Here is a 23,517-nt window from a genome sequence, read left to right as displayed (position 1 = left end):
ATCAAAGCTTGATACAATACAATGATCAAAGCCCTTTTCCTACAAAGTGAGATCAAACAAAGTCATTTTGTTCTATTAATTACTGAGAGTTGAAGACCCAAAAAGAACAAATACTATGTAATATCTGTAATGTATAAATCTCACTGAATGAAAATGTCTAGTATGGTGTGAATGCAGTAGCAAATAATGGTGGTAAAACAGAAAAGAGAGAGAGAGAGAGTATCCCACTCTCTTGCCCAAGCCTCAGGCCAAATTCTCACTACAATTCTTCATGCCCCCTCTCATGCTTCATTCTCTCACCTATAACCAACTTCCCTCTCTCCACACCCATGTCATAAAGATTCAACAAAGTTTAAAGGTGCAGATGAATACACAGCTTAAATTTAAATTTTATTCTTATGCCCCTTTTAGATGATTACTTGTGCCATAAATTTAACAAGAAAACTTGTTGAGATAAGTTGGAAAGAGTTTATGCGAGTCATAAGCTGTTTCCATAAATTGTCTACAAACTCTTCTAAACAAGCCGTAAGTATAAATTACAATGTGAGATTTGTCTGGGAGTTGTCCACAACTTTGATATTAGGCAGCATATAAAGACTGCTACTGCTATATAAGTAATCTATAGACACAAATGCCATGATGCTGAAAAGAACTAAACAAATGGAAAAATATCACAATTATTCCTTTGTAATTGTATCATATATAACATTGAATTCTTCTGTCCAGATTAAAAGCTAACCTTCTCTGGTGGAAGATCTATCCCCAAATTTCCACGTGAAAGGATGATACCATCGGCTTCTTGCAATATCTCATCAAAATGTGTCAGTCCCTACGAAAATTTACAGACAAAAGATGCATTTCAAAATCATTATTAAACACACACACCAGAGGATCTTGAACTACTGTTTTTTTCAGAAATTCTGTTCAAAAGATTTTGAAGCTTCTGACCTCTATATTTTCAATCTTTGCAAAGATCTGGGTCTGTTTGAGGTCACCTAATTTAGAGAGAAATTCACGGGCCTGCAAAATACATATGCCGACATTTTTTTCAATGCTATGAGGAAAAGTAAAATAAAGAAAATGATTTACTTAATCAACAATACCGTAGAACTAAACAAACTTGAAAGTTAAAAGAACTAAATTACTTGAATAAACAAAAAAGTAAAATAATCTCCCTTTCTCTGTATTTTGCACACCCAAAATATCCTTGTATTTATGTAAAAACACCATAACTAAACCTAAAATGTTTTTATGCCTACAAATGTGATAAAAAATGGTTATCAATAATTCATATTCTTCTGCCAAATTTCATTCCAACCATTACTTTAGCCTTATAGGGTGAGAAAGGAGAAGAGTAAATTCATTTTGTCTAGCTGAATCTTTAATTCAAATGCTTGGGAATTAAAATGAACCTTCCATTCAGCTTTCTAGGTTTAGACAAGGATAGGAATGGATGTTGATAATAAAACATCATAAGCAACTAAGCAATTTGTAGGGTGCCACCAAATATTGTTTTGGAGTTAGTTGCAACAATTTGCATAAATATTTTGTGTATATTATATATTTTCATACTAGAGGGAAAGTCTCCATAGTAAACGTACAATATAAAAGTGTCAAAACTCAATACAGAAGCAGTACGACAAAACCTGTAAACAATATCCCTTACATGGCGAACATCTTCAGCATGTCTGGTGTATGATAATGAAAGGAAGTCTATATTATTTTGAACACCCCAAGTGCTTATTACCTGAGTAAGTGAGTGAAATGACAAAAGATTAACACAACTATAAGAAACTAATAATAAGATATTTCTACATTCATCAATCTAAAAGGCATAACTTAAACCAGGATAGACTCGTGGTTGGTGCAGATAAAATAATTTATCACATATGTTGTACAAACATAAACAGCCAGTATGTTTTACCAAGATAAAATTGATTTCAACAGTAAATCAAACTGTGTTTGTTAATTTGGGAGGTGAAAATCAATTATGCAGAATGTATTATTGATTTAAAAAAAAAAAAAGTGAAAAAAAACTTCAAGGTGAAGACTAATTTAACTTTCAATTCCACACCTAAAATCTCCCCATGAACATAGATAAAAAAAATTGAAATGTTCATTCTCAAGCACAAAGGTAGAATAGAAATTTGATCATATTATGTACATCTCATTACTTTATGCACACAAATTTCTTATAGTTACCTCCTTATCCTTAGCAGCAAGAGTGGGAAGATCGATACGAATTTGAGAGACATGTAAAGTATACAGTGACCCAGCAAGAGTAGCAGAATTTTTAATGACACAAGTAACATCATCACCATTCACTTCGCTGACCTGCATTATAAAAATCAAAACTACTTGAGTGACAGTAATGACCAAGTATAAGCAGTATTCTACTTTTCCATTCTCTATCCTCCAATGCTTCCTTAAAAAAGCTAAAACAGAAAATAGGCAGCAAGCATGGGGCTACTCTTATCTGGTGCAGAACATACCTTTCCTACAGCATTTATATGGATCAAGAGATCAAGAAAAAAAATGACAACAGAGATTAAGAGGGAAAAGAGGAGGAATTGGAAACAAAGATAAGGTATCACCTACTAGAATCCGAATGGAAAAAGCTATATCTAAATCTAATAAGAATGAGAAACCGTGATAATATTTACCCAGTAGTCCTCAGTCATCAGTGACTCATCACCCTTTATAACAATTAGAAACTTCACATTGATATTTGTTTGAGTCAAAACCAATCAAAGCCCTTCTACTACTTAACCTAACTGGAGAGTGGACCCTTATCATAATATTAGAGGGTTTGGGCTTGCAATAGTGGCACTACTACATGACCTAATTATTGTATAGATAGGAGTATTGGGACTCATTTGATGATCAGGATAAGGATGATGGGATGGAATAAGTTATTATATCTAATTTTAATCTATTATTTAGTGAGCCAATGGGATAGGATGAGCTTATCTTGTTTACTTATCCAGTTATCCTATCCTATCCTTTACTTCAAAAGTTATCCTAAGGGGGGTGAGCTAGGATAGGATAGGATAGGATAGGGAAAATTTTCCTTTATCATTTCACATTATGAAACATTTTTTTCACTACTACTATCAATAACATAGTTGTTGCCGCCATCACTATTACTACCACCATCACCACCACAGCTTCTAGCAATGTCTATATGCATTACTATCATTATTGTCATCATCACTGCCGCCACAGTCAGCGACTACCCTAAACTGCTGCAAACACTACCCTGAACTGCTACAACCACCACTACTATCATCATCACAACCAATATCACTGTTGCTACTACCGCAAATGCAATCACCACCACTGCTACTACTACCCCACCATCACTACACTTGACATTATCATCAACATCGTTTGTTGCCACTGTTAATATTGCCACAATTGTCATTATCTCTTTTGCCACTATCATAATTGTCACCACCACCACCACCACCACTACCACAATAATGATCACCACTACTACTGTCATCTATACCTTCTCTACACTTGAGCTACAATTACCACCATTGCCACCAATACCACTACCATAGCTGCCATCATCACCCCATCATTACCACATGACATTACCACCGCCACCATGGTCATTGTCACTATTATTGCCACCATAGTCGTTATTATTACCACAAACATCACTACCATAAGCATCACACTCATTGTCAATAAAATATCACAACTATGATCACCGCCGTCCAACAACCATAATTACCACCATTCTCACATCACCACAATTCATACTGTTACCACCACTAGCAGTGGCAAAGTGAGCTGAGCCCAACGGCCAGCCTGCATAACCCACTCAAGACAGTGGATCAAGCTGAAGGTTCTACACCTGCTGCTCGCCAAAATGTAGGCCAATGGCAAGTCAGTTTGTCAGGCCCATTTAAAATGTTAAAAAAGTAATATAATTATTTACTAGTTAAATATTAATTTTTATTAATATAAAAATATTATTAAAATATATTTTAATGTTTTTTAAATGTTTTTATTCATTTTTGTAATTTTTTCTATTTTTTATGTTAATTTTAGTCAGATTTTTATTTTTTAATTCTTTATTACTATGGTGGGCTGAGCCCACTGCCCCACCCTTAAACTAATAGGGCTAGATTTCTAGCCCACCTCAAAAGACAGGGCAGGCTGACCCATTTTGTGGCGGGCTTTTTTGCGAGGCATGCCAAGGCTGGCTAGCTCGCTTTACCACTCCTAACCACCGCCATTGTTGTCACTATTACCATTGTCATTTTCACTATCACCTCTAACATCATTGCTACAATAACTTTCTATAAGTGTAATTTTGTCATTTGTACACAGTTTACGTTACTATTCATTACAATATCTTGTGTGCACCAAACTCAAAACAGGATAATAGCTTATTGTGCTCATATCCTTTCCTACTTTTATTTTTTCTTCTTATCCTATCCACCTTTATCCTATCTTGATTGCCAAAAGTGCCCTTAGTGTATAGTATTACATCAAATATAGAAACGAGTCCTATCAATCTAATATTGTATTATAGTAACATCATATCAATCTGCCATATTATTTTGAATTTTTCATCTCTGTTCAACTTTCCCTCTCTAAACCCTATGATTTCATAATTATTAAAATAATAATCGTAAATTATTCGCACAAGTGTTGAATATAGAATGAGTACATCTAAGATTGCATTACCTCTAGCCACACTGAAGTTGTTTCACTTCCTGTAAACAGATATTGACCGATAAAAATAGTATCACCCTTCTTCACAGCCTGCAAAATTACAGATTCCTTAGTTAAGCCAACACTACATCAAAGTATAATATGAGAAATAAGAAGTTAATTTGCAAACCCACAAATTTTCATCATATAAGAATTTTTCTAACCATTTTAAACAGACAAGGTTAGAGCTACAACAAATGTGAGAATCCCTTAATTACCACAAATGTCTCTTCCAGATGCCTAAAATAACATAAATAAATCATTGGCTGCAACCGATCTCTCTAAATTTCAAATCTACCACTACAGCCTTTCTGTTATTGAGATATTTTCGCTAACATTGAACAACCAGTCCAGGAATGAGGAAAGAAACAAAAGAAAATGCTGCCATCAGTTCAGAAAATCCCTCTAGTTCTAAGATTAATTTTCTATCTAATATATTTGGGAGGATAATAGTTTCACATAACTTTTTTTTTATATAATCCAATGTTATTAATGGCGGATGGCGGTTCATGGCGGAAACTCAAAAAACTGCCATAAAGTTATGGCGGCCGCCGTGGCAGGTTATGGCAGATTTATGGCGGATGTAATAAAATATATAAAAAAATACTATAGGTCACAGAAAATAATAGAAAATAATTAACTAAAAATATATGTAACATAACCTTCAATCTAAAGTATAATTAAATACAAAATATGTAATTATCAAATGTCAAGTTAACAATAAAAATAAAGATTATCAATTTAGTCTTCTTCTTCAACTCCAACATAATCATCCTCTTTCTCATCCACCAAGGCATATCCCTCCTCTTCTTCTCCTTCAGATTGTGGAAGATTAAATTCTAATTCATCTTCTGTTTCTTCCGACATTTCTTCATCTTCTAATTCTTCATCATCATCTTCAAGAACCATTTTCTCTTTTCCTTTTGTTGTTGAACATGCCTTAATCTTGGAAACTTTTGCAGCTTTGATAGTGATACCACTTGATGGATTCTTTCTTTTCTTAGAATGACGCCTAGTATATGTTTTAGGCTCTCCAATTCCAGAAGCTTCATAAACAGTTGCCCAATTTAAAGTGTTATCACCATAAAAAACTAAGTCATTTCCAGCATCCTCATCTAGAGCATCATCATTCATTTCTCCAACCAACCACTCATTACACTCATCAATATCATTGAGTGTAATTAGATCAATTACATCTTTAAGATTGTAACGTTCTTTGAGTTGTTGGTTGTATTTCACATAAACCAAGTCATGTAATTTTTTGTGATCAAGCCTATTTCTCTTCTTTGAATGAATCTGCAACGTGAGTTTAATTATAAGAATATTAATCAGTTTCTCTCTAATTTATAAAAGAAAATAGTAGGCTCGAGAGATAAAAAATTACTTGCTCAAAAACACTCCAGTTGCGTTCACATCCGGATGCACTACATGTCAAGCTCAAAATTTTGATAGCTAGTTGCTGCAAATGTGGAGCTGAATGTCCATACATTCTCCACCATTGAGCTATAAAATGAAAGACAAATTATAACTCTAAAGATGAAGTATGACCTTAAAATTAAAATATTGAAGAATTTGATGAATTACCGGGAGCAATGCTTTTTCTTTGTGATTTTGCAAAGTCGGACCCAAAGAGACCACCACCGCTCTTGTAAATTGGTAATTCAAGTAGTATACTTTGTTGCACATCCTGACTTGGCACCAACCTCTTGATACAATCATACAACCCATTTGTAACTTCCAAATCAAATTCAATTTGAGAGTTGTCATAGTAAAATTCCGGGTTTAAAATGTGACCAGCTGCATGTAATGGACGGTGAAGCTGACAAGTCCATCTGTTATCAATGATTGCAAACACATCTTTGTAATTACTTTCATTATTTTTGAATTACTTCATGATAGCTTCTTTATTTTTCTCCATTGCTTCATAAATATACCCCATAGCTGGTCTTCTTTCTCCATCAACCAAACCTAACACCCGGATAAGAGGAGCCATAATTTTCAAAGTATACACCACATTATTCCAAAATACAGGATTTAATAGAATTTTTGTTGCTTGCTTCCCTTTAACTTCCTTTGATAACTTGTTTTTACACCATTCCTCAGAAGTAAACATCTTTCTAAGATTTGCTTTTTCTTGGTGAAGTCTTTCTAATGATAGAAAAGAAGTTGCAAATCGAGTAACTGCATGTCTTACCAATTCCCTCTTGTTTGTAAAATTTCTCAACAAACACAAGGTACTTGAATGACTGTAGATAAAGCCAACAACCGATATTCCCCTTTGAATTGTCTTCTTTATCAAAGGAAGCTTTCCAATATCTTCAAGCATAAGATCTATGCAATGAGCTGCACAAGGAGTCCAATAAAGATGTGGTCTTTTCGCTTCTAACATCTTACCAGCCAAGACATAATTGCTTCCATTATCCGTTATCACTTGCACAACTTTATCTTCTCCAATCTCTTCCACAAGAGCATCAAGCATCTCAAATAATTTTTTACCGGTCTTCACAAAATTAGATCCATCAATAGACCTCACAAACATAGTACCAGCAGGAGAGTTGACCAAAAAATTAATCAAGCATCTTTGCTTTCGATCGGTCCATGCATCTGACATTATGGAACAGCCATGTTTGCTCCATTGCTTTTTATGATCTTTCATGAGGGAATCGGTATATTCTAACTCTTTCTTTAGAAGTGGAACTCGAATATCATGATAACTTGGAGCTGGTAAATTTGGACCGAAAGCACCAACAGCTGTAAGCATTTCTTGAAAGCTCTTCATTTTAATGAGGTTAAAGGAAAGGCCAGCTTAAAACCAAAATCGAGCTATGTATTGATGGACCCTTGCCTTGGCTTCTTTGTCACATCGTTCTCCTATATTTGTTTGTCTCAATTTTTCCTTTTTTCTTTTCTCAATTGCACTTTCAGGCTTTCTACAAAACAAGTCCATTGGCCCTTTCTGATTTCCAATGGCAACGCTACGGGTTTGGGTATCCTCTTCATCCTCACTTACATCATAGCTTATACCTTCAAAGCTTCTCACATTTGGCATCTCAAAATTATTTTGATTCTTTTTTTCCTTTTGATATGTTTCAATCTCTTTTCTAACTTCTTCCAGACACTTGGGACAAGCTTTCACGTTACCCTTCTTTCCAATTAAATGCTGTTTCACTCTAGTGATTCCCGCACTCATAACTTTTCCACAAAAATTACATACAATGTTGTTTGTATCTCCATCTTTCACCGAATGAGCAAATTTCCATCCCGGGTCAGAACGATTAGAAGTTCTTGAACAATTTGATGAAGACTCATGTTGAGCCATGTTAAGAGTAGCTGAAATAAATAGAATTTTTTTTTGAGAAAAATAAAAATGTGGGAGAGGTAAAAATTGAAAGATGGAAAGGGTAAAATTTAAATGGGGGAAATAAAGAAAAAACTGAGAGGAAAAATGAAAAAAAATAGCTACCAGAAAAATGGAGTCGCCGGAGATGGAAGTGCAGTCGCCGGAAATGGAGGTTGGAGTCACCAGAGATGGTGCAGTCGCCGGAGATGCAGCTGCAGTCGCCGAAGATGCAGCTGCAGTCGCCGAAAATACAGACCGAAATGCACCAAAACAGAAACACAAAGAGCCCAAGAAAATGAGATCTCAGCAACGAGATCTCAGAGAAAGCAGTCGCAGAGAGAGAGAGAGAAGTGGTCGCAGAGAGAGAGAGGGAGAGTGAGATCGTAAGGAGAAGAGAGAGAAAAAACCTGGATTTAGGCAGTTGGATTCTGAGCTGGGTCGGGTCGGGTCGGGTCGGATCTAGCCCAAAAGTGCAGAAAATCCATTTTTTTTTTTTAAAAACGCCATTTATCACAATTTCCGCCATGGCCGGCCGTTACCGCCATGCTCGTAACGGCCGCCATGGCGCCGCCACGTCATTCCGCCACGCCACGCCATCTTCGTAACGGCGTCCGTCATTTCCACCACGCCATACCGCCGCCATAACGGCCATTTGACAACATTAATATAATCTTTTTAAATCAATGTGCAAATTGATGAACTTGTCATTCCCAAGCCTGAGTAAAGGAGGAAGGTTGTATTAGGTCTTTGGCAGCCAGCACAAAACTTGTCAAAACCCATACATGGACCACTAATCACAGATTAATTATTGTTGCATGCAAATAGCTGAACTCTTCTCACAAATATTCACAAATTTTATAAAATATAACATTATAGAGGAAAATTCAACCATTATGTTGAGAGAAAAAATATTGAATCTGTGTGTGTTAGAGCACAGCGGAGTTATTCCAATTCATAGAAAAGAGTACATAATTACAAAATATACAGTTACTATATTTACAAGATTTTAATAGATTCTAACACTCCCCTCAAGCTGGAGCATATAGGTCATATGCACCAAGCTTGTTACATATGTAGTTAATCCGAGGACCCCTTAGTGAAATATGTCTACTAGTTGGTCATGGGAATTGACAAAACTAGTAGATATTTCTCCGGAAATGACTTTCTCTCTGACAAAATGACAATCAATTTCAATGTTCTTTGTCCTCTCATGGAATACTAGATTTGATGCAATATGCATAGCGGCTTGATTATCACAAATAAGTGACATATGTGTGACCTCTCCGAACTTTAGTTCTTGAAGCAATTGTTTGAGCCATATAAACTCCTGACTCGATATAGCCATAGCTCGATACTCCACTTCCGCACTGGACCGGGCCACAACATCTTCTTCTTACTTTTCCAAAAGACAAGTTATCTCCGACAAATATACAGAATCCAGAAGTGAACCTTCTATCTAAGGGAGATCATGCCCAATCTGCATCAGAATACCCACAACTCGAGTGTGTCCTTTGTCTTCATACAAAAGACCCTTTCCTGGAGCTCTTTTGATGTATCGAATAATGCGAGTCACCACATCCCAATGTTCCTTACATGGAGAGTTGAGGAATTGACTTACTATACTCACTGCGAATAAGATATCTGGATGGGTAACAGTGAGGTAGTTCAGCTTCCCTACTAATCATCTATACCTTTCAGGATCTAGAAGAGGCTCTGTTGCAAACCACACAAATGCAAATACAAATATAGAGAACAGGAACAAAAAAAAGGGCTGCAAATATAGGAAGGATATTATTTATAATAAGTAACGGAAACGAACAGAATAAAATGCACTAGGAGAGCAATATCTCCTAATACCCCAGAGCTAGGCTCCTAATAGAGAGCAATCGCTGCTCTATCCTGCAATACCGAAAGAACAGAATCAACATCACATCCTACCCTTGTCTCATCGTGCCTAAATAATGGAATATTATTCTTTCTCCCTAACTAACTCTGCCAGCACAGCATTTCATTTGTCATTTTCTGATTTCTTCTTTCTTCTCACATAGACAAGCCATTCTTTGGGCCATGTAACTGCTTCTTGGACTAACATTTCCTCTAGCCCAACATTGCCTTTTGGGTCCCCATCAAGCTCCCCCTGATTTGGTAAGAGCTTGACATTGGGATCCATGGAAGTGTCGATTGGCTTAGAAGTTAACATTCCTGCTTCTTCCAAAATATCCATTGCATACTTCCTTTGGAAAATGAAGATCCCATTTTTGGACTGTGCTACTTCTATTCCCAAAATATATTTGAGTTTGCCAAGATCCTTTGTCTGAAAATGTTTGAAGAGATGTTGCTTCACATGTGCGATGCCACGATGGTCACTACCTGTGATGACAATGTCATCAATATAAACAACTAGGTAGATGCAACCAGTAGTTGAGTGACGATAGAAGACAGAATGGTCAGCCTCACTCCGAGTCATGCCAAACTGTTGAATCACAATACTAAATTTGTTGAACCATGCTCTTGGTGACTGCTTGAGGCCATATAAAGATTTTCGCAATCAACATACAAGACCAGAGGACTCCCCCTGAGCAACAAAGCAAGGAGGTTGTTCCATGTAAGCTTCCTCGAGCAGATCACCATGTAAGAAAACATCCTTGATATCCAGCTGATAGAGAGGCCAATGACGTATGGCAGCAATGGATAGGAATAGTCGCACAGAGAGCAATTTGGCCATGAGAGAGAAAGTGTCAACATAATCTAACCTGAAGATTTGAGTATAGTCTTTGGCGACGAGATGGGCCTTAAGCCGGTCAACTTGTCGTCTAGACCAACCTTGACTGTATACACCCACCAACAATCAACAACCAACAACTGACATCCCTGGTGGTAGAGTAAAGAGGTCCCAAGTCCCACTGTTCTATAATGCACACATCTCGTCTAGCATAGCTTGTTGCCATCCTAGATGGGCAAATGCATCACTTGTACTCTTAGGAATAGAAACAGAAGATAAGGAAAAAAGGCAAGAATAATAGGAAAGAGAAAGACGATGATAACTTAAAGAAATATAATGAGAAAAAGGATTACGAGTAGAACGTATACCTTTTCAAAGGGCAACGGGAATGTCAGATTCAGAGGGCGGGCCAGAAGATGAGGCGAAAGAGGTAGCTCCAAAGGTGAGTCCATGGTGTTGTTAGTGCTCAATGGCTCCAATACAGGACGTGTACGACACTGATATACCTGCAAAGGTGGAGGAGATGGGTGTGGAGGGGATGGAAACTCCTCTGGAGGAAAAAAAAGGATTGAACTAGGGGCAGTCATGGATAGGAAAAACTCGAATGTAAATGTTCTAAGCTCAAAGAATGGAATGGACTCGAAGAAAGTAACATTAGCAGAGATGAAATACCTGCGAAGAGCAGGGGAATAACACTTGTATCCTTTTTGAGATCGTGGGTACTCGAGGAAAATACAATTCTGAGAATCGGTGATAAAGGATAAAGAAAGTGGTGGGAGTATAGAGCTTGATGAGGGTTTACCTTGTAAAACAGAGGAAGGCATGCGGTTAATGAGATAACATGCAGTAAGTACCGCATCACCCCAAAACTGATGAAGAACATGAGAGTGGAGAAGAAGAGTCTGAGTGGTCTCAAATAGATGCCTATTTTTGCGTTCTGCAATTCCATTCTGTTGGAGGTATGAGGACAAGATGTTTGATGTAACACACCATGTGATGTCATAAAGGTCTAAAACTAAGTATACAGATATTCACGTGCATTATCACTTTGTAAAGTGCAAATAGGGATACCAAATGATTTTTTATTTCATAAAAAATCAACTGAAAAATTGAAAAAATTTCTGAACGTTCCTTCATTAAATATAACCAAGTACAACGGAAAAAATCGTCGATAAAAGGAACAAAATATCTAGATCTTAATGTAAAGGAAATACGACTTGGACCCCAAACATCTAAATGATCTAAAACAAAAAGGGAAGAAGCCCAACTCATAGTGCGACTGGAAAAAGAATTACGAACATGTTTGCCTAATTGACATGACTCACAAGACAAAGACTCTAACTAAGAAAGACTAGGGTATAGCTGTTTCAACTTATCAAGACCTGGATGTCCTAATCGAGTATGAATCAAAAGTGGAGATATTGTTGCTGAACCAACAAGAGAGGGCTTGTTGAGCTGATAGATGCCATGGGACTCACATCCAGAGCCAATCGTCCTCCCGTACTCCGGTCTTGCAAGGAAACAGAATTTTTGGTAAAAGAGATGACACAATCAAGAGACCGGGTAAGTTGACTAATGGACAATAAATTAAAGAGAGTCCCGGGGACATAAAAGACATTGTTAATAGAAAGAGAAGGAAGAGGATGAACAACACCAACACCTTGGGACTGAGTTTGAAACCCATTTGCCATGGTAACAGAAGATAAATAATCAGAAGTAGAAAGAGCAGAAAAAAGGGATATATTACCAGTGATATGATCGGTGGCCCCAGAGTCAAGTACCCAAGGGCCTGAAGAGTGAGAGATCAACAAAGAAATTACCAGTGTGTGCAACAGCAGCAGTGGAACCGAAGGCCTGACAATCTTCATACCATTTCAGGAAATCATCGTAGGAAGGTGATGAATTTGAATCCAACGCTAATGGCAAAGCAGAAGTGGGTGAAGGAGACACAAAACTTTGGGTCACCTGGGCAGTGCGAGGAGGTCAACCATGTAGAGTCCAGCACTTATCAATTATGTGTCCTGGTCGGTGGCAATGATCACACCAGGGACATCCTTTGTCGCCCTTTCGCTATAGAAGTTGGTTGGTGTTGCGAGAAACCAAAGTAGAAGAGTCAATATGAGTAGGGAGCAAAGGCTCAAAGGAGGTTTTGGGGGGACACAAAGGAGGGTCGCCAGGTACTGTCCATTGTAGCTTCTGTGAGGCTCCCCAGAATCTGATCACGAACAGGAGAATATTCTGGGGGCAGACCGTATAGAACCAAGAACATGAAAAACTTCTTGCGATTGTCAAGTTCCGCATCTGGAGTGGCAGCAGGAGAAACCAATTCATTGAACTCAGAGAAGGCTAGGTACTGAGCCAAGATAGGTTGACATAGAATCCTTAATCTAATGGGCATTAAGGATAGTCATGAGGTCTTCACAAACTTGGTAGAGTCGCCAAGAATTGTTTGTAAAGAGTTGTTGGGCTTGTATCCAAACAGCTTTGCAGGTTTTGTGAGTGCAAAAGACATCACGAAGAGATGGGTGAATGGTGGCTCGAATGATACAGCACAATTGAGCATCAACCTTTTTCCACAGAAGACAGTCGGCTGTCGAGACATCGTCTGCTGTTTGGGTGAGATAGATCTCATAACATTGTCCAACAAGCCAAAGTTCAATCTGAGAAGCCCAAGAGGAGTAGTGCTTACCATCCAACTGCTTAGAAAAGAGAGGTGCAGTGACATGGTTGGTAAAAATTTGAGTGTCAGCTTTTAGAGTGCTAGAGGCCATTGGTCAGCAAGAAGAGAGAAAAAAATGTCCAAACAGCAGCGGAAAAGGGCAAAACAAGGTTGAATAAATGTCCAAACAACCAACCAAGACCGAATACAAGTAGAGGAGAGAGAGAGCGGCACGTGAGAAAATGCGACAGAGAAGAGGCGGTGCGTGAGGACTCTGATGGAGGCGTAGTCAGCGGGGTTTGGCCGATCTGACAAAGGCAACCACAACAGTGGGGTTGCCGTAGTGATTGGAGGTCAGACGGCAGCGGCGAAACAGTGGCGGACGGTGGCGGCAGCACCAAAACAGGAGGGTGAAATGTCAAAAACCGGAGATGAAACACGGTTTCCGAAAAAAAATGGCATCGGTGAACAATGGGTCCACTGGAAAAAAAAAAACAGATTAGGGTTATCTCTCCTTAGGCTTTAGATACCATGTTGAGAGAAAAAATATTAAATTTGTGTGTTAGGGCACAGCGGAGTTATTCCAATTTATAGAGAAGAGTACATAATTACAAAATATACAGTTACTATATTTACAAAATTCTAATAAATTCTAACACATTAAAATGCAGACTTTGTCTCATCTTCAATTTTCTTATTCCATTGCTTGCTACAGTAGCAATATCATACTGCATCTTGATATCCCTGTGCCCCACCTTTTTCCAATCTTTCTATTGAATTTTCACTTTAAGCCTAACTCAACCCAAAAGCTAGCTCATAAGGTGAGAATTGTTTTAGCCTTGATAAGCTCTTATTTAGCCATATATATACTCTATGGTTGATGTGCAACTTCAACACTTTGAATAAAATTTAATCTAAAACACATTTGAACCGATATCACTATTTTCCGTTAGCCATCAAGGACCCAACATGCATCAACCATCAAGGAACTAGGGATTTTGATGTCATCATGCCTGGAGTTATTAATGTAGATTTTAGAGGAAAACTGTATTGGATTTTGAATAAATAGGAAGGGTCATACACTAATCTAGACATGGTAATTAAAATTGCCTGTTGGCTCGAAGAAGTTTGATTCTACGATCTTCACATGCCTTACCATGCTGAATTGCATGCAAAATCAACTCTTTGCAGGATCGTCATGCAAGATCATAAACTAAGTGGAAATGTTCAATCCTGCCATGCCTGAAATTTTCAATTTTAAACTATTAAACCGGTGACCAGTTTGGGTGACCCGATTTGTTAAACAAGCACGTGAAGCATAAAATCAAATAGGACCAATCAGAACACAAAACACACACAGAAAGCCCTCATCTCTGCTGCCAACTGCTTTAATTCTCCTACCCACTGCTCACTCATTCACTCCCATTGAGTATCGATGCCTAAAATCCCATTCTGGTCTCTTGTGAGCTGTGACCTGCGAAGCTTCATTCTGTGACTTGTGAAGCTTTATTCTACAAACTGTGTGATAGTGTTGCTGCTATTTGTCTCATTCTGTCTTTGTGGTTTTGGCTGTTTTAACTTATTAATTTAACTTTTGACTTATTTTATGAATTATGTATAACCTAATAAAATACAAAAACAACAAAGCCTTATCCCACTCACTAGGTGAGGTCCACTGCATGAATCACACAACACCATTGAACTCGGTCAAAAACCAAATTTTCAAAAACATTATTAATCAAAATATCTCTCTTAATTAAAAAATCTATTAGAGACTGGTTTTGATTGAGTGATCTGTGGGTTATGGGCCCACCACACTTCTAAGCAAAATCTCAATTTTGACTACCTTGAATCTAGGGGAGCCTCAAAACAGGGAGTAGAAGATCCCTAATAACCAAAATAGAAGGAATATTATATAGAAGAAATTTCTTTAAGAATGGAGACATAAGCTTCAGCTAGCAGGACTTGGTGCATGTTTGGTAGGGATTAATTTTAGAGAAATAATGACTTGTTTTTCAAAAGCTCACTCAGAAAGCTGGCAAAAAATAAGTGATTGTTTCTCCAAAATAAGCTAAACCAAACACGCAATTGAGTGAGGGATCTAAAAATCCTAGCTATTCAAATTAATTAGGAACTGTAATTCCTACCAACCCCTGTTTGTTTTAAAGTTACAAAATCAAGTTGCACTCTCCAATTAAAGCACACATTCTAATGTTAGTATGTAGTTCAGATAAATTTAGACACACATATCAATCACATTCAATGGCTCAAAATCAATATACCAAGCTATAAACAATAAGAACATTTAGTCTAGCTTAGATCTTGGGTTCTCATAATTAGGCCTTCAAAGTGTTTTAGTTAAAATGTTGTAGTTGTCTGGTGGCATTTCTTGTTTTTTTTTTGGGGGGGTGGGGGTGGGGAGTTTGGTTACCCGTCAATAATTTGTTGCGATAGAAAAAGAGAGTTAAAAAAGAAAAGGGTATCTCAAGAACTAAACCAAGAAATGGAAACAACAACCAAACCTTACCCCACTTGGTGAGGAAACCAAGAAAAGGAAAAAAGAATTAAAAAAATAATACAAGTAACATGCAACACAACATGCCAAACTTTAAAAAAGGCCATTAGCAAAACAGAGCAGCGAAATTAGTTGAATTGCTCAATCCCATATGAACTCACCCAACAACCAAACAGATTCTACAATGTCTTTTCAATGCTATGAACAGTGGTTTTTGACACACTTTGACACAGCTAGTGTAAAATGACAATCAAGATTAATATATTCTTGTACTTCTTACGATATTGAGCCTAAACATTGTTTTTTAATCTTCTATATTACATTTTAAGCTGACTTTTCTAAATATTTGAAAGATACAAAACCATTTTTTATAATATTAGCGTCCATCAATATCGAGGTGTCAAGTCAAGTGTTTGAGCCATATGGAAGGGTTGGCTCATGAAGCCGAGCCAATTATAAAAAGTAAGTGAACACCAAATAAAGAGTGACCAACACATGAAAGTGTCAAAAAGGGGTCATGTCGGTGTCAAAAGTGTCTGACACTCAACCTCGATCTTCCATCACACAATAGTCAGGAGACAAATGTGTCATAGGTCTTCAAATTTGAAGTAAATCATTCATATTTATCCTGTTTAAAACAGCATTCTGTACAAAGGATTTGACCTTGGAGGAGCAATTGATTTCCAAATAGACTTATCCAAAACTAAAATGTCATTGCTGAAGATGACATGAGGAACAAAACATGGGATCTGCAAGAAAAATGAGCCTGAGGTGTAACGAGGCCAAATCCTCTTGTTTGGATTAGAGGAAAGATGGATTGAATCCAGCAGTAACAAAAGAGATAATGCTTCAGAAAATTCCCAATCATCATCTTTTTGTTTGGTAAAGTGCCAATCAATCTCTACGTGTTTGGTTTTTTCAAGATGAATTGTTTTCTTTGCAATGATAAAAGCAACTTTGTTATCACACAAGACTTTTCATAGAATGGTTGAAGAAATTCCTAGTCCCTTGAGGATCAATTGCAACAAAATCCTTCATATATACCATAGGCAAATGCCCTAAATTCTGCTTCAGCACTGCTTCCAGCCACCACAAACTGCTTCTTGCTTCATCAAGTAATCGAGCTGCCTCCCACATGATATAATATGGATGAATCACCAAGATGCCACCCATAACATCACAAACAGATGATAAAGTAAAAACTCAAATGTGCAACAAGACAACTAACGTGTGACTGACAACTATACACATGTATACAAACCTCAAAACATATTAATTATTCAACATAAATAAAATATGAACCCAACAAATGCATCACATGGGAAAGGAATACTGACCTTTGATAGCCCACTAAAATTTACAGGTAAAAGATTTGAAGTAGCTTCTTTGTTCTGATCAGGAGTTAAGACAACCAATGTGTCAGCTTCAAGGGAAATTGAGTGTTCACTTTTGTTGACAACTTGTAGCTCTGGACCCACAGTATCCAGCATAACCTGGCATTAAACAAAAAATCATATTTATTTCAAAAGCATGTCTAAGAATAAAAGCTAATGAACTAAAATCAGTTACTTTTGATGATATACCATGAGTCATCTCATCTAATGCAATTGTAAAGAGTAAGGACCGTTGTAAATCTTAGTTTCCTTTTCCAAAACTTTTTTATTACATACCAATCAATAAACAGAATGGATATCTAAAAGACTTCAGACTCAATTGGACAAAAGTCAACTTTATGCCATACACATTGATAATAGTTTGAAGCAGGGATTAATGCATCGTGGACAATAAGAATAATAACAGATACCCAAATAGAATTTATTTTTTTATATTACTATTCAAAGCCATGCAGGGATGGTAATATTGAAGTGTATGTTTGAGGTGTGAATTACAAATACAAGTTGTGTAATTAACAATTATAGTTGGTTCGTTCAATATAATGATGCTAACTCTTGCCAAAGTCTCTCCACAAAGGCACAAACTAGTTTTTTCTTTCAATTATTATTGAAATTGAATGAGAAGTTTCTCTAAATATTGCACTGCAACCAAAGATACCAAAACTTTGAGTGACTTTATCAGTTAAAATGAGAGAGTAAATATTTAAATGGCTTTCATCAAACCTGGATTTTGAACACTCATTTTTTTATTCCTATCAATGATTAATGAAATTACAGGATTCTTCCAGACACTGAATTGTGGCTAACATATCAAAATGCTGCATGATTTCATTGACTAAAATGGAGAACAACAATTAACCTAATTTCTTTAGGGCTCCTTCTCATCATTCATGTGCGATCTTTTCCCTAAACTCTTAGGTGTTTTGAGGCCTACACCTAGAAAATTAGATGGGACAAAATGACTCAGTTCATTATTCCTGGAAAAACCCAGATTCTGGCAAGATTCGATGAGATTTAATGCCATTTTAACGTAAGAACATAGATATAAAAGTTAGATAACCAAATTGAATCAAGAAAAAGTTCAAGGGTGAAATCAAAACTTAGCTTATACATAGAGGATGAAAAATACTAATTTTGCCTATAATTATGTTTTGTCCAGTACTTGTGCATATCAAACAACATATACTACAAAAAAATTGTGTTATGCACCAACCATCAAACAGAAAACATGAGAAAAAACTGTGCTTTACAATTCTACTTGTGCTGTCCTAATGTGCATCAACACACACTTTTAGTATAAATAATATGGATTTTGTGTAGAGACAGAATTTCTCCTTGATACAATAAGAACCTTGGGAGAACCAACATCAATTACAAAAGCTAGCTGTTGTAGTTGGAGAGCCCAAGGCCTTATAAACCCAACATTAGAATCTCATACTTCCAATGTAGAACTCAAGCCCCATAACTTGCAATTTTATCCTATCAGATACTCAAAGCTTACTTTCAACAAGACACTAAATGATAACCAATGAGAATGTACCACTAGATGCACGAGCAACAACAAAACTTAAGCTTAAAGAACAACCTTCAGTCCTTTAGTTTTGTTTTGATTTGTGGCCAATTGAACAAACTTCTAAGTAAATTTTTACAACATTTTTATTAGCTTTCGGGCTTATTGAGCATGGATTTATCATTTTCAGTTTTATCTTTTTTCTATATTTAAATGTGTTAGCAGACCCAATAAATAGGATCTACATCAAAAGAAATAGGCAGAAAGATAGCCAACTAGTGCTTTGAGTGTTACTAAATAAATAATTGTCAAAAGATGCTATTATTTGCAGTTAGGATAATAAAAGAGGGAGGTAGTTATCAAGGGGAAACAAGAGAATGGAGTGGGTATTCTGTATTTTTAGGAAGAATAAGTAAGAGCAGAGACCAAGTCTCTCAAATACCTAGGGTGTAGCAATGAAATTCCTTTTCTGGATCTCTGGCATTGTATCACATTGATGCTGCCATGCTGGTCAGAGGGCATTCTTTTTGTAATAAGTCTTCCCTATTCTTAATCCAGTGTATCAAACTGTTTCTTAACTAGTTGGAGGTGTAGTGTTTCTTAGAGGTATTCCTATCCAGTCTATCAAAGTGTTTATTAATTAGCTGGGAATCCTAAATCCTTACTGTACAAGGATTATGTTTTATAAGAATCAATCAAAGTTCTACTTAATTGGCTATACCCTGGGTGTGAAGCCTTGATTTATGTTCTTCTTCTTAGTTTCCTTTTGCTGTTTTTCTGATCTTATGCTTTTCAAGATCTGATCTCCTTCAGCAGATGTCCTTAATAATATTCACTCAACAACAAAACTGGTAGATTTTATTTTCAAAACCTTCAAACCCCAAGCAGTAATGATGAATGCACTGTTTACAAATAGACAAACACAAAATAAGTTGAGTTTACCGCACAGAGTTTCTTGGTACTTTTGATAGCAGCCCGTAAATTTTCCAAAGTCTCGTGGTGGTATTCTGGATCACCCCATGAGAAATCAAACCTTGCCACTAAAACATTGTAAGAAAAAAAGAATAAGATGATCAACTGTAACGGATGAAACAAGTAACAATAACACCAGAAGACAATAGATTATTCATATTTATTTCCTAATTGTATAGTTATAAAAAATTTTAAACAACTGCATTGATTTCAGTAGACAGAGTTATTCTAATTTTCTGACAACATAGCAATCAGATAAACAAGACGACCGAGCAGTATCCTATCATACTATACTCAAAACCAAGAAACCTGAAGGTAAATGAAATAAAATAAAACATCTACAATGAATTGTTAAATAAAGATGACAAAGAATCAAAAGTTCCAATGGCAAAATACCAGACATTCCAGCCTCAAGACAACGGGAAATCACATCGACTGACCGTGACTTCGGGCCAAGTGTACCAACAATCTTTGTCATTGCTGGAAAGAAACTCTGCAGAGAGCATTTCAATAACCACTTCAAACAAAATCCAAATTGACAAGGAGCATAAATTCGATCTAAACTCAGATCATCATCATCCAGAATTCCAAGCGTGTATTTATTTACAAAATAATAATGATTATTTCCCTACACACAAGCACTAACAGAATCATCTTCGAGTTTTTACTTTCTGAAAAAAAAAACAAAAAACAAAAACTCGTTACTTGATTTGCTAAATTAATTAGTCAGGAAACAAAAGGAGCGTCAACGAACAAACAGCACACATTAGTTCTAAACATCAAATCACACCAAAACAAACGGTGATTAGATTTTTCTCATCACAGAGCTAAAAAGGAACGCCAAACTACAAAAAAAAAAAGAGGAGAGAGAAAGAGATGCTGACGGGCTTGGATGGTTCGAGGATGGAAGCCATCCTGATGGGTTCCTCGAGGAGCAACGGGCTCGACTGCATTTTTGTTTGGTCAAAAAACCAGAGTGAAGAAGAAGCAGCAGCAGCAGAAGAAGAAGGGCGAAAGGAATCTTATGAGAGAGAGAGAGAGAGAATCAAAATGAGATGACCGATTGAAAACAGACCACACACGAAACCGGGATCGTGTGTGTCCGTACTCGCAATGTCTGGGACCAACTCCTCTATTTCTATTTTCGTTTTTTCTTTTTTTCTCGTACCAGACCCATGCGTCATTTATATGTATACGTTAACAGGGATTTGTTAATTTAGTTTAGAAAATCATTAAAAAAATCTAATTTTAAATTTCTTAAAATTGACTTCATTTAATCACTAAAATAATAAAAACGTATTCATTTAATCTTTTAAATTATGAAAAAATTAAATCATAAAATATTTATAAATTCATATTTCTATTTTTAAAATTATTGATATCTATCATTTCAGTTTTAAAATTATAAAAATTAATTAATTATAAAAAATTCAACTTTAAAACTATAAGTACTTATTAGTTTAAGTGTTTTTTAATTATTTTATCTATTTTTCTCTATGAAAATGAAATCCTGTTTAATGTAAATAAGATAAATGTGAGAAATAAAATAATTGATTCCTCGTACAAATTAGATATTTTAGAGTCATGCGGCCGCAGAAAAATTTGAGTGTTGTGAAATATAACATTAGACAACCATAAAATATTATAAAAAATTATAATCATTAAATATTGAACTGTCAACATTTCTGCTGTAGAAGTTGAATTATTGGAGAGGATCCAAATCATTTCTCATATTTAGAGAAACTAAAGATTCATTGTTATAATTTGGGGTCATAAATTTTAAGGATTAATATTATCAATTGTAAGAATTTAAAATTTTCTTTCATAAAGTTGAGACAAAATAATTTATTTTGAATAATTTCATGGACAAGTTTTGTTATAATTTTGAAAACTAAATTGATTATAAATTAGGGGTTAATTTTAGAGAAATAATGACTTAGGGCTTGGTTAATTTAGTTTTGATTTTTAGTTTTTAAAAATTATATTTTAAAACAATTTTATAAAATTATTTTTAAGAAGAAAATATAAATAAAACTTGTTTAGAAGTTTAGTAGTTTAGTTCTTTTAAAAAATTAATATAAAAAAATAAGAAAACTTGTTTGATATATTTATCTTTGAAAACAAGTTTTAAAAACTAGAAAAGAAAATATGTTTGATTTTATTTATTTATTTATTTAGTATTATAAATTATTTATATATATGATATTTAATTTTAGTATCTTTTAATTTACTTAAATAAATTTTTAAATTTAAAATAAAAATATTGAATTAAAAATTTATTAAAACATTAAAATTTAATATTAAATTAAAGTAATACTTGCAATGCTGAAGGTTTTATAAATTATGAAAATTATAAAATATAAATTAGTATTAAACTTAGAAAGTTTAATATTAAAATATATTGATTACAATAAAATAAATATATATATATATATATTTATAATTGTATAATGTATAAACTAATATTAACAAGTTGTTATATTGTGCCTACACTCAATTTAAAATATGGTCATTAAATGTTATCTTAGCTGTACTTTCAAATAATTTGACTAAATTATGATTATTAGAGCTAGTTTCTTCTATGCTAAAACATTTATTCTCATGCTCAATTTATATAAGATCCATTTCTTCCCATATCCAAAATAAATCATTATTCAAATTTCACTTCTATATGCAATTATGAATAACATAATATGTTGTTACTATAAGTCATTGTCTAGAAGATTTCTATGAAGCCATCAACTTCAAAATAGGAAATTTATTTTTGAAGATTGTGAAACAAAGCTTAATTGCCATTTTCAAATAAAGATGTCAGTAGTTGAATAATCATATAAGACTCCTTGGTTGTCTGGCTTGACCTCTATATTCCTATGTACAGTACCTTTCTTCCCATTAAGGAGAAAGAAAACCTCTCACACATAAATAGCTTAAATCAACAAGATAGAACAAACCTACATCAAATTGAATATATATTTATGAATATTTTTTCATCAATTAAAAATAGATGAGTTATAATATAAGTACTCATCTTTAGATGATCATGGAAAATTTTCATTTGAGTTAATAAGTGCATTCACAAAAAACTTTTGAATCATGTGCATTTCTTTCCCATCTCAAATAGGAGTGAGCATAAACTAACTACCTGAGTTCTACCTGTTTAAACTGAAATTTTTTTTTTTTACAAAATTAAAGATTTGTCTTAAATTTTGCTTGAATAAAGTTATAAATTTGGTTGTGTATGGGTTTATTTGGTCGGAATCGGATGAAGACGATTGACTTATAGCTAACCAAACGCAATCAATTAATTCTTCAAATTAAATGGTTAGGATAATAGTACTACGTTTCTTTTTCCTTTTTGGTTTAACTTCCTATAATCTAATCCAACATTTGGGACAATGTTGTGCAAATGCTATAGAAGACCAAAGTGAACCAGCTTCGAATCTGTTCACCTGATCTCCTAGTAGTGATACACAACTGGGGCTTTAAAGAACTTTTTGAGTTCAACTCAAGGATCCATAGATAGACTGCAATACCATTTAAGGTAGTTGAGCCATTGCATCATCCAGTTTCAGAGAAGTGAATACTTTAGAAAATTAGCCATCTCTTCAAATTCCAATAGTTCTATAGGAAGACGGTGTAAGTCCAGAGGCCTCAACCTCTCGATAGCATACCTC

At 35.3% G+C, this 23,517-nt stretch overlaps 1 protein-coding gene across 2 annotated transcripts in view; it reads right to left on the bottom strand.

Annotated features, from left to right (window-relative positions):
• LOC113870739 (pyruvate kinase 1, cytosolic-like) overlaps nucleotides 1-21,000 on the bottom strand; it is a 37,756-nt gene extending 16,756 nt beyond the window's left edge. The window contains exons 1-10 of one of the 2 annotated variants that reach the window (XM_027507182.1): nucleotides 20,728-20,949; nucleotides 20,480-20,514; nucleotides 20,240-20,336; nucleotides 19,814-19,911; nucleotides 17,305-17,460; nucleotides 4,705-4,782; nucleotides 2,203-2,334; nucleotides 1,667-1,747; nucleotides 949-1,020; nucleotides 740-829 (exon numbers count right to left, since the gene is read on the bottom strand). In XM_027507182.1, the coding sequence (XP_027362983.1) occupies nucleotides 740-829; nucleotides 949-1,020; nucleotides 1,667-1,747; nucleotides 2,203-2,334; nucleotides 4,705-4,782; nucleotides 17,305-17,460; nucleotides 19,814-19,911; nucleotides 20,240-20,336; nucleotides 20,480-20,497 (822 nt within the window). In that variant the 5' untranslated portion in view covers nucleotides 20,498-20,514; nucleotides 20,728-20,949. Of the gene's footprint in view, nucleotides 1-739; nucleotides 830-948; nucleotides 1,021-1,666; nucleotides 1,748-2,202; nucleotides 2,335-4,704; nucleotides 4,783-17,304; nucleotides 17,461-19,813; nucleotides 19,912-20,239; nucleotides 20,337-20,479; nucleotides 20,515-20,727 lie in introns of both variants that reach the window. The other variant, XM_027507181.1, reaches the window with a different exon arrangement.
• Nucleotides 21,001-23,517: the final 2,517 nt, after the last annotated feature.

This window comes from Abrus precatorius, unplaced genomic scaffold (assembly GCF_003935025.1).
Source record: "Abrus precatorius isolate BTA unplaced genomic scaffold, Abrus_2018 Scaffold7, whole genome shotgun sequence".
NCBI lineage: Eukaryota > Viridiplantae > Streptophyta > Magnoliopsida > Fabales > Fabaceae > Abrus > Abrus precatorius.
The sequence above is the reverse complement of the archived record's forward strand: the minus strand, read 5'-3'. Positions and strand labels throughout refer to the sequence as shown.